At 56.2% G+C, this 11,395-nt stretch overlaps 1 protein-coding gene across 2 annotated transcripts; it reads right to left on the bottom strand.

Annotated features, from left to right (window-relative positions):
• Positions 1–4,030: 4,030 nt before the first annotated feature.
• Positions 4,031–10,669, bottom strand: BAK1 (BCL2 antagonist/killer 1). 2 transcript variants are annotated; one of them, XM_021684578.1, is made up of 6 exons: positions 10,460–10,669; positions 8,358–8,458; positions 7,257–7,392; positions 6,723–6,866; positions 5,454–5,634; positions 4,031–5,361 (listed from the first exon to the last, which is right to left on the bottom strand). In XM_021684578.1, exons 2-6 carry the CDS (start codon positions 8,425–8,427, stop codon positions 5,257–5,259), a joined length of 636 nt encoding a protein of 211 aa, XP_021540253.1. In that variant the 5' UTR covers positions 8,428–8,458; positions 10,460–10,669; the 3' UTR covers positions 4,031–5,256. The 2 variants fall into 2 exon arrangements, with proteins under 2 accessions (XP_021540253.1, XP_021540252.1); XM_021684577.1 differs by lacking the exon at positions 10,460–10,669 and adding an exon at positions 9,331–9,398.
• Between the last annotated feature and the right edge of the window lie 726 nt (positions 10,670–11,395).

The raw sequence follows: 11,395 nt of genomic DNA, 5'->3' as shown, positions 1-11,395 counted from the left end.
AGAGAGAGAGAGAGGCAGAGGGAGAAGCAGGCTCCCAAGGAGCAGGGAGCCCGATGCGGGACTCGATCCCAGGACCCTGGGATCATGACCTGAGCCGAAGGCAGACGCTTAACCATCTGAGCCACCCAGGCGCCCCTGTTCTTTCTTTAGTATACTGTTTTTTTGCTTCATCTATAAAATGGGCATAGTAATTTCTGTCTTAGAGAGCTGTGCAGCCAAACAAGATGTCTGTCATAAACATGATAACTCAACACATGTTCATTTCCTCCTTTCTCCTTTCCTGGCACCACAATCTTTCCCCAGAATTTAGATTAAAGTGGAGAAATTCCAAGGTCTCTCCTTCTTCTAAGTGTAAGGGGCAGGGGGCATATTTAGGAGGCAATTTTGTGAAACAGAAAAAAAAAATGACTTTCTCCAGAGAGGCGCCCCCTTCCTCACTCTCATCCCTCCACTGTCCACAGTGGGGCTTTGAGATGATTTACTGCTTAAAAAAATAGAAAATAGGGTGCCTGCCTGGCTCAGTTGGTGGAGCATACAACTCTTGATCTCGGGGTTATGGGTTCAAACCCCATGTTGGGCATAGAGATTACTGAAAAAAAACATAATGTGTATATTTGTATCTTGTATTTAAAGGATATGTTAAGGATTTTAAGGTCATGTAAAGACAATCTGTTCCATTACACTATACTATATATCACCATACACCCAGGAGGATTGCCCCCCACCCTTACCAGGACAGCACTTGGTTTTGAGCCTACACACAGCTCTTCTCTTACACAGCCCAGTAGCAGTGTTATTCAGGTTCCTGGGAACCTTGTTCTTTTTCAGCAGACATGGGAACCCACATCTCTAAGCCCAACCCAGGGCCTCTCTTGCACTCTGATTCACAACATCCACAATTCAGAGATGCTCAATGTGTCAAATTCACTCCGCCTTTTCCTGGTGGGGTCCACCTGAGAATTTAGCAAGAAAATGTTCCCATTCTGGAGGAAGCCTACCCCTCTGCCAGAAATGAATTGGAGAAGTTGCCCTCAGTAAGGTCAGAGATCAGGGGTCAGATCAAAACATGTTAAGGTTGGTGAATGCCGCTCCCAGGCAGCCAATCATCACAGAAGTCTGAACTTTGCAAAAGGAGTTTCACTGTGGATGCAATGCAGCAGGCAACTTGGAAGAACTGTCTTCGTGCTGTGTTCTTAGCCAAAGCTGGGAAAAGTTGAGGCATTAGGCACCAGGAATGATTCCAAGATTGCAAAGCAAGAGTTAAGTGGAACTGAGAAGTATTCTGATTTGTCTGTTGATTTCAACAATGGACGCCCACTCAAATGTTACTCTCCTGATGGCACACACAGGCCTTCACATCCTCACAGGCATACATTTGGTTGCCAAATCCCATACTCCAGGTGGAGGGAAATTCTGTGGCTTTAGTCCCTTCAGCTATTAAGTGACTTCTCAGAAAAATCCAGTTTCTGCTCACACTCGTTCATCACCTGGTCTCAGTCTTGTAATGCTGCCCCTCTAACTGGCTCATTCACACAATTTGCTGGGGATCTGCTACCAGCCATGTGCTCAATAGGCCAGATCACTGGTTTTTGTTCCCTTATTATCTGGTGGGCTGACTCCTCCCCACCACCCCCCTTCCGGCATTTTCAATATGCCAGTAGTCTGGTGTTCACCTTTTTAACATGTCCAGCAATTGTTGAACATGTCCCAGAAGCTGGGTTTCTGGTTCCTTTGGACACTTCCAGCAATCTTTGGTAACTCCATTCCATCTCTTCCCCTCTTCCTCTCTTTCTGCCTCTCTTACACACACATACCCACCCACACACGTGGGATTAGAGTGAATTAAATCCATATTTTACAAGTGTCTTTGATCAGGGGGCTTTACACCTGAGGTGTGTACAACGGAGCAGGATATGATGGGGGTTTCTTTTATTTTAACTAACTAATGAATTAATTTTAATTTATTTTAATGCTATTTAGATGGTTAGGTCATAAAAACTTACATTCAGTTCCACTGAGTGGTTTGGGCAAAGGGAGGATTTTCTTGTTCGGATGGACACCTAGTGGACCTAAAATAAACTTTTTTCAGAGGAGGTAAAACAGCAGACACATGAAGGTAAACTGTGGGGTGGGGCGGGGAGGCAGGGAGGCTCTGGGTACAAGGCAAGGCAGGTTTTATACTCACACTGCACAACTGAGCAGATGACACCTGAACACGCTTCTCTCCCGGGGCTGTACTACCTACTCCAGCTCAGTGGCCCCACAGACAAGAATCTAGACCTCTTTGATGGAAACGAGGCTACAATTTCAGAGGAACCAAAATTTTGAGAATTTAACTTCTTAATACCTGCAGAATTCATCTGCTCCCCTGCACCCCCACGACCTCTGCCTTTTTCTGTGCCTCCCAACTTCTCACGCACTGCTTTCGGCAACCGCGGAACGCGCTGAGATTTCGGTTTTGGAAACTTCATTCTGGCAGAACAAAGGATGGAGTGGAGGGGACCGGGGTAGACTCAGGCCAAACGTTTTGGGGCTCCCCACGCCTTCAGGATAGAGTTCCAACTCCTTCCTTACAGGGGCAGAGAAAGCCACAGTTCCTGCCACTGCCCGCCCGCCTTCCTCGCAGCGATAGAAATACCCGCTCTTCCAAAGAAGGTCCTCAAGCGGTTTACAAAACCCCGCGGGGAGGGAAGGGAGGGGCATCCGAAGGCCCCGCCCACCAGAGGGCACGCTGGCGTGCTCGGTGCGGCGACGGCCATCTTGGACTCGGGTAGCCCGCCCATCTCCAAGATCTTCAGATTCGTGGGGCTGTGGCGCGGCGGCTGCGCGCGGTGGGCAGAGAGGCGAGTTACACCCCCGCCCCGCCTGAGCCTTTGGCCGTCCTGCGCTGGAGACCAACGGCCCCGGTCCCCACCTGGCCGGCCTCTACGTAAAACCTCGAGCCAGTATCTGGTGGCAAGTGCCATCTCCCGCCCTTTCTACCTGGTGACTCTGGGCAGGTACCTCAGTTTCCTTTATCTGTAAAGTTGGGGTTTAAGCCCCAGTCCCACCTTCCAACCCCCCAGGTCACCAGCTATAATACGTACCGATCGGGCGTGTATGATAAATCTCAGCATGAGGCCTGGCACTCAGTGTGTGTTCCCTGTAGGTTGTCTAGGAGCTTTTCCTGCAGATTGCCGGGCGACCTGTAGCCACCACCCTTCCAGCCGCCTATGTTGCCGGAGGCGGGGCGCGCGGGGCGGGGGGGTGGGGGGGCGGCTTGCAGTGACTGCAGTCTGTACGTGCTCTTTGAAGACCCAAGTCCAAAGAAAGAGGGGATTGGCAAGATGCCCTCAGGAAGTGACAGTGAAGCCCCTAAGTCCTTTAGGACTTGAATGTGACCATTTTGGAAGGGTGTCAGAAACACAGACCCGGGTGCCCAGGACTGGAAAGACTTTGGAATATTTGAACGCCTCCGTGCTTGTTATTTTTATCACCCCTAGTTGCCTTCCCGTAGGGATTCTGGTGCAGCACAGAATTCCTGGAATGAAAAGCCCTGTGTGTGTGCTAGTTGTGGGGAACATGGGGAGGAGTGGGCTGAGACACTGTGTCCCAGGCAGAGCCAGGTGTGGGAGAGAAGGGCTTTTGGGGCCCTCAGGGATGGTGGCCCCGGGGAGGGGCATTCAAATCAGTCCTGAGGTGGCCTCTGGAAGTCCCCAGACATGCACAACTGCTCTACCAGATCCACAGCCAGAGCCCAGCAGTTTGGGGTCCCCCAACTTCCTAAGGGGTGGGAAACTTGCCTGGGACACAAAGATGAGGGAGGCGCCTGGAGAAGGGTCTAGGAGAGGTGGGGAGGGGCCGAAGCCTTGTAGGGAGCTGGGGCCTGGGAAAACCACACCCAGCCTTCTACATGATTGTGAAGGCCTAATATGAGCTCTTATTCAGTAATAAACCGTGTGAATGCCAGGCACGCCCAGGTTCCCCTAATCCAGCCTGGTGGAGAGAGGGGTAGCAGAGGATACAAAAATTATCACACAGGAATCAGGGGATTGCAGTTTATTTTCAGACACACTCAGGGTAACGGCTGGCCAGTGGGCTCCATCTGCATCCCCTCCCTGCATTTGGCTTAATCAAGAACTTCTCTCTCCTTACCCCCAAACCTCTAGGCTGTGCAAGATAGACAAGGCATTCCCACCCCCACCCACAGGAGGGGGTTAGGCAGGTGAGGAGTGTGGAGAGTGGGGGGTGCGGATGGGGGATAGAGTTCAAGTATTCACAGTTTCCCCATCCACACCCCCAGATTACACTGTGCCCAGGCCATGAGGGAGGAGCCCAACTCTGGTGTTCCTAGTGACATTGACAGCCCTTTTCTCACTCAGAAACCTCAAGATGAGCTCCTTACCCCCTTTCCCTGACAATAACAAACCAGTCCTAAAGTCTATAGTCTGGGCAAGGAGGGGACCTTAGCACTGCACTTACCCAAGACCCCTCCTTTCTTATCTGGAGTGATGGGGGCAGGGTGGGCTTCACTTGTAGTGAATAGGTTGGGTTTAAGTGGTAATAGGTGAGGGGAAGGGAAAGCACTGAGGATCTCGGGAGGCAGGGGGGTACTGATGAAGTTCTGACAACTCTGGTCTGCACCCCCACTCCATCCCTATCCCACACCCAGGCCCAGAATCCCTGAGAGTCCACTGCAAAGGCATTATGGGGTGGGGGGAGTGGGAGCCAGGGGAGAGCTTAGGAAGGGCCAGGACTGGGCTCCAGGCCCAGCAATCAAGCTCTGACCTTCTAGAACAGCTGAATCCTGGGAAACACAGAGTGGCCTACTAACCCCCACATCCCAGACGTCCTGACTTGGGCAGAGTGGTGGGAATGGGGGGCGGGGAGAGTCCTTCCAAGGGCATTCTAAAAAGATATAACCATTAAAAATTTGGGGGGAAGTGACTTTCAGCCTCTTGCTTCCCCAAGTTGTCAATCTCCCCAGCGTCCAATAGACAGGGCTGAGGGAGTCCCAGAGAGCTGAGGAAGAAGGCTACAGCCCCTCTCTGACAGGATGGGGCCCAGAGAGGGAGCCCATTAGCACCATGCAATGTTGGGGCACCCCGGCAGCCTGACTGACCCCTGGGCAGGGGCGCTCTGAAAGCTGGAGTGCCCACTTGCTAAAGCTTCTGTATTCTTGAGGGAGGGCCCCTGCAGGGGAGGGGTGAGGGGAGAAGGCTTGGCTGAAGTCCAGGCAGGGGTGTCTGCTAGGACCCCAAAGGGCCCCTCTGGGAGTCATGATTTGAAGAATCTTCGTACCACAAACTGGCCCAACAGAACCACAGACAGAACTATCAGCACGTTCAGGATGGGGCCATTTCCCAAGTTCAGGGCTGCCACCTGCCAGGAGAGACGGAGTGGTCACAGAGGGGCTGAGAGCAAATAGGGGCAGGCCAGGGCTGGGGCGGGGCCGGGAGAGCGGCAGCACTTACCCAGCCGCCCCTCTGCGCAATCCACCGGGCAATGCAGTGATGCAGCATGAAGTCGGCCACGAAGCGGGTCACCTGGCCCAGGAAGCCAGTCAGGCCACGCTGGTAGACGTGCAGGGCCAGGCGGTAGCCGAAGCCCAGGAGAGCCACCACTCGGCCCCAGTTGATGCCGCTCTCAAACAGGCTGCAGGCAGAGTGGTGATCCTGTCAGCGGAGTCCCCCAGAAGGCCCTGCAGCCTGCTCTTCCTCTCCCACTGTCTGGTGGCCACCCGCCCCGCTCCCAGCTGGAAAGCAGAACGGCTGAGCTGTGAACCAAGGTGGCAGAGGCTGCCCCAGCCTGGCCTCAGTTTGGGAAGAGCCTGCATCTCTGTGAAAGGAGAAAACTCAGAGGGCATATGAGCGCGATGCTGCCGCTGGGGTTGTGGCCACAGCGTGGTGAGCGCTGAAGGACAGACGGCAGGGAGGGCAGCAAGCAGACAGACGCAGCAGGGAGATTACCTGTGGCTGTTGCTGCTGGCCTGGCAGCCCGAGAGACAGCAGAGAGAGAAGGACAAAGAGGAGGTTAGGACAGGTCCTGGAATCCGAGTGGGGCGGGGGCAGCCTCGAAGGACAGGGGCAGGCCGTTTGGGCTCTGAGCGCTAACCCTAAATCTGTCACCTAACCCCCATCCTCACCCCAGTGTCAGTCACCTCGAGGCCAACTCCTAACCCAGATTTAACAACAGACGACACCATTAGTACGGCCACTGTTCTGAGCCTACTTCCTCTATTTTATAGACATGGGGCCTGAGGGCCAGAGGGTTTCACAAAGCCCGTAAGTTACAAAGCTGAGATTTGACCCAGGCACGTGGTCTCTCTCACCGAATGCCTCTCGGACACCAGATTGTAGCAAAGGGAAGCCATTTCCAGGACACGAGCAACCTGACCGTCTTTGGTAGGAATATGATTCCGAATTGGAAGGACAACTGTGTCTCAGCGGGGCTGGGGAGCTATGGGGCCAGCCCCATACTAGGCGCCTCTCTAGTCCCCGATCTATCCGGTCAAGTCCTCAGTGCCCCAGCTCACAGGAGCTGTGAGCTTCTACACTGAAGATGAGGAGTCTGGGGCCCAGAGAGAAAAAGACAGGGGCCCAAGACCACGCGTGAGCTAACAGCAGATACGGGAATGGCACACATGTCTCTTGACGCTGACAGAGAAGCGTGGGTCTCCCATCCCACGGGCAGGACACAGTATGAGGGCGAGAGCATAGCGGAGAGGCCGGGGCCAGGACTACCTCAAGGCAATCTTGGTGAAATACTCATAGGCGTTCTCTGCTGTAGGCTGTAGGTGCTGCAGCATGGTCTGGAACTCGGAGTCGTAGCGCTGGTTGATGTCGTCCCCGATGATGGCGAGCTGCCGACCCACCTGCCCCATGGTGCTGGAGGAACGGGAGCCAGGGAGGTGAGCAGGCCCAGGGCAGGCAGGGCTGGGACCTGGGCTCACGGAGAAGGGGTTCTGCCTAAGATGCCCCCAGCCTTGTGGACCCCTCCCTGGAGGTTCCTGACAGTGTTCAGACATGAGGGCCGAGCCCAGGGTCATGGGACAGGCATGCACTATAAAGGGTGCAAGGTCCCAGATGCGGGTGGAAGCCCAAAATGAAAAAGGCAACGATGGGAGAAGGACAAGACCCATCCCCTCACCACCCCACCCACCCCCCCACCCCCCCTGCCGAGACCTCCCCAGCTCCCTGGACCTGCAGGGCAGTGACTCCATGTGAGCCTCCACTTCCCTGGAGATGGCCCTGTGGGCCCAGGGGCCTCTTGCTCACCTGCTAGGTTCTAGGGACAAGGAGACCATTTCTGGGTCAGCAGGTGCAGCCGCCCCCTCAGCCTCCTGCTCCTGCCGATGGCGGTAAAAAACATAGCTGCGGAAAACCTCCTCGGTGTCCCGGGCTACCTGCTCCTCTGAGGATCAAAGCCAGGAGTCAGGGAGGAAGGGCTGGACCGGGCAGCCCCATGCTTTGTGGATGGGTCACTCTTCCTCAAGGCCTCAGCCGTCCTGCCCCCCGGACAGAAGCGTCCCTAACTCTAGCCCTTAGTTAATGGTTAGTGCTTCCTGGGTACAGGATCATCCTCACAACAGCCTTGTGGAGTAGGTGAACCCCAGTTTACAGATGGGGAGGCCGAGGCACGGGATGTTTACATAACTTGTATGAGGTCACACGGTTAGAAAGAACCAGGACGTAAGCCAGGCATGTGGGATTTTTAGTGTGTACAGGTACCCAGCTCTTATGGCTCAGGGAATGTGGGAAACAGAATTTGAAATTGTAGCTTTGGGCCCAGAAAAGTCACATAGGGACATAGTGACAGACGGGGCACTGAACCCAAAGCCCAGGGAGCAGTCTGTAGTGGGCTGGGGACTGCAGGTGTCCCTGATGGTCCCCTTGGAAGAGGAAAGAAGGGCAGCCATCTTACTTCCTCCCCAAAGTTGTAACAATCGCTTTCGCCAGTTAGCAGGCCCGACGGGGTGATAAGCCTAGGAACTTCCTTCTTTCTCCTACTGTAGGAATAGGATAGCCACACCCCACTCTTCTGGCCTCTCCTCACCTCTTCCTGCTCTTCTTCCTTGGCATGGCGCTGTGCCCACCTCACACTCCCTCCCGAGCCTCTCCTAGCCTCTGCCCCTGCCCCCCAGGCCCAACCTCCTCCCCACTTCCAGGGCTTAACCTGGACTGCACTCCAGCTTCTGAGGCCACCTGCACCCACCTGCACCAGGTGGGGAGACGCTATTCTCCTTTATCCAAGGTGAGTGAACGGGGACAGGAGAGCCTGCCTGTAAGTCCTGCCTGGCCCTGTCCACTTCTGCTCTCACCACCCTCTCAGACAGTCCTGGTGGTTATGGGATGGGCGAGGGGCAGAGAGACCCTTACCGGAAGTAGAAGACGGGGCCGGCTCTCCACACCCCTGCCTGGGAGGACCTGGGCCTTGCCCAGATGCCATTTCTCAGGTCCCAGTGGAGGACAGGGTTAGCCTGTGGGGATAGGTGAGAAAAAGCAGAGATGGGGACGGGCAGGGGCTGTTGATGAGAGGGTCCCACAGCCACAGAGAGAGGAGGGGATCCCCCATTCCCCAAAGACCCCGTGGTCCTAGCTCCAGCCGCCTCTCATTTCACCACCTTGGGTCCCTGTGACGCCTACTGGCAGAATCAGAACTTCCTGAGCATTTCATTAGCAATCATTCAAGAGAGTGGGAGAAAGGCAGGGCAGTTGGGATTCATACCTAGGGACCTGGAGCCTGCAGCCAGGGCCCTGGGGAGGGGTGACGGCCGCAGTGCCCTCATGGATCTCAAGTCATAATTCACCTCACTCCTGGGCAAATGAGGCGAGTTTAGAGGCTGGGGGGTTCTTCCCGCTGCTCCTGGGGCCTCCTGCACTCTACCTAGCACACGCTTACCGCAGGATTGCCACCTTCTAGCCAGTGACCCATGAAAGCTGTGCTCGAAGGTCCCACTTCCCCTTGGCTGGCCAGAGCACGCCTGTTTGCCAGCTCAGGCCCGTTAGCCACAGATGGTGCCCGAGCATCTATGCCTTCCTTCCTTCGATCACTCCTCCAGGGCTGTCAGACACTGAAAACGTTATATTAACCCAGCAAGGCAAGCACCATCGTACCCATTTTACAGGGGGGGAAAGTGAGGCACCAAGAAGTTAGGGCCCGAGGGCCACATAGCTAATCAGAAGTCAGGTTGGTAATCTGAATTTTCAGCAGTTCATACCCTCGATACTCATTTCAGACTTATTTTCAGTTTGTGGTGACCTGGTGACATCCCGCCTTGCCGTGAGCTGAGGAAGCTGTCTCCACAGCTCCCCCGCCCCCCCCACCTCATGCATGTACCCCACAACATACCTGCTCTCCTATCCCCAGCCCGTTTTCCTCTTTGCTCAGTCCTGGCCACAGCCCTCATCTGCTCTGTGAACCCTCGACACAGGGAGTATTTCCTGGACGTGAGCTGTTTCACTTTCAATTTGCATCTCTTCATACCCACCCCCCCAAAGCTGCCTCCATCAGCCTTTTGGGGAAGTGCCCCTCCTCCTTCCCCTGTGGAAGGTGCAGTCCTACCCCGGGCCAAGCACAGCCACCTTCTCCTCTCAGGGAGGACCTGAGTACCCTCCCTGCCTTCCTCCTGCCTCTCTGGCCCGGGGCCATTTTCGAAAGGGCCCCAGCGCGAGAGCTCTCAGGAAGGGGTGAGGGAGGGCTCTCCACCCCTCCACCTCCTGGGGGCAGGGATAAGGGGGAAGGCAGACCCTCCCCTCTTCCAGCCCTGGGTGCCAGCATGGAAGAGACCTTTGCTTGGCACACCCCCATCCCTCCTGCTCCTTCCGGAACAAGATGCCCTTCCCTCTCCCCTGGTCCCCCGAGCAAAACCGGCACCCCCGGGACAGCAGGGCAGGAGGATGCTGACTGCACCACCAACTCCATCCACCGCTACCCCAGGGGCTCGCTGCTGGGGAGTAGGTGGGGCGTCAGAGCGGCCCCCAGGGCCAGAGGCCTATGCCGCCCTGGGCCTACCCCTGCCCTCATCCAAGTGGCCAGACTTCCTGGTAAGGGGAGTCCCCTGCTCTCCACTTGCTGGGCCTAGGATGTTCCCCAAGGGGGAGATGCCTGGTTGGGCAGCAGACCCAGTCTAAGGCTCCTGGGGCACAGGAAGCACGATGAAAGTTCTCTCCCTGCCCTTGACCTTGGCTCTGACCTCCACTCCCAACCCCCCAGACTGCTAAAGGACCTGGTTCTTTGGCACCCAATTCTTTGGCGCCCAGGGCCAGGGCAGGGCCGGGGCGGGGGGGCTGGGGGAGCTGTGTGAGGGGCAACCAGAGGGAGCCCTGGCTGGATCAAGCCCTCAGCAGGGGTTGGCGAAGCTGCCCAGGCAAGCCTCCAGACCTCCCCCTCCCCACCCGGCTGCCTGGGGGCTCCTTGTATCCCCTTGGGCCTAGGGCCGCCGAAAGCTGGGAGGATGGGCCAGACCCTCCCACCTTACCTGCCGGGACCCTAGCCCAGGCCCGGATGGCTCACAGGGCCGAGGCCAGAGATCCTGAGAGGCCAGCGGCTGCTCCCGGGGGGTCGGGTGCCCAGGCCCGGCTTCCAGGAACAGGCGTCAGCGCAGTCCTGGCGTCTGGATGCAGCCGCCGCTTGTCCCCGCGGGGCCCTAGGGACCCGCGAGGCTGCGGTGGTCCTAGAGGTGCCGGCAGCTCCCAGCTCCAATCAGCTCCCTCTAGAGGAAGTTGCTGTGTAGCTGCCGGATGCGGATGCAGGGCCTACAGCCTGGGGGTCGGTCTGGGCTCATCCGCGGGGGAGACGCTCCACCCCCCACACTTGGCCCCCAGTCAGGCCCCCGTCAGGTGGCATGGCCCCCCTTCTCCCACTCCTGGTCTTTGATCTTCACCCCCTTTCATGAGTCAAAACCAATAAAAAAGCCAGGATGGCAGAGTGTCTTAAGCACTACAGCGTGCCTTGCACTTGGGCGATGGGCCGTTGTCCCATTGAATTTTTTCAGTAACCCCTGGAAGTGGGTGCTGTCCACTACACCTATTTTACAGATGAACAAACTGAGGCTCGGTGGGTTTAAGGAACTCCCGAGGTCACTAAGCTGGGTATATAATCAAGTCTCTAGATGCCGTGGGGAATAATAATACTACATTGAGATTCAACATGCAATTAAGACGTGCACAAGGCACCTTGGTGGAGATTCGAAATCCTGAAGTGATAGGCAGGTAAACAGAGATGAAAACAGGGGTGTCTGGGTACCACCTGAGCATGTGCCAGTGGATGCCAAGAGGAGAGAAAAGAGGGAAGACAGATACTATCTGGCTGTGGGGAATGGTTCTCCAGGGCAGAGGCAGCCCCCCGGGACCAGGGAAGGACAAGCCAGCTGGAGAGAGGTGTGTGCAGAGGCCCCAAGAGTCCCTGCCCCTTT

Source organism: Neomonachus schauinslandi, chromosome 8 (genome assembly GCF_002201575.2).
Source record: "Neomonachus schauinslandi chromosome 8, ASM220157v2, whole genome shotgun sequence".
Taxonomy (NCBI): Eukaryota; Metazoa; Chordata; class Mammalia; order Carnivora; family Phocidae; genus Neomonachus; species Neomonachus schauinslandi.
This window is presented reverse-complemented; position numbering and strand designations above follow the sequence as displayed.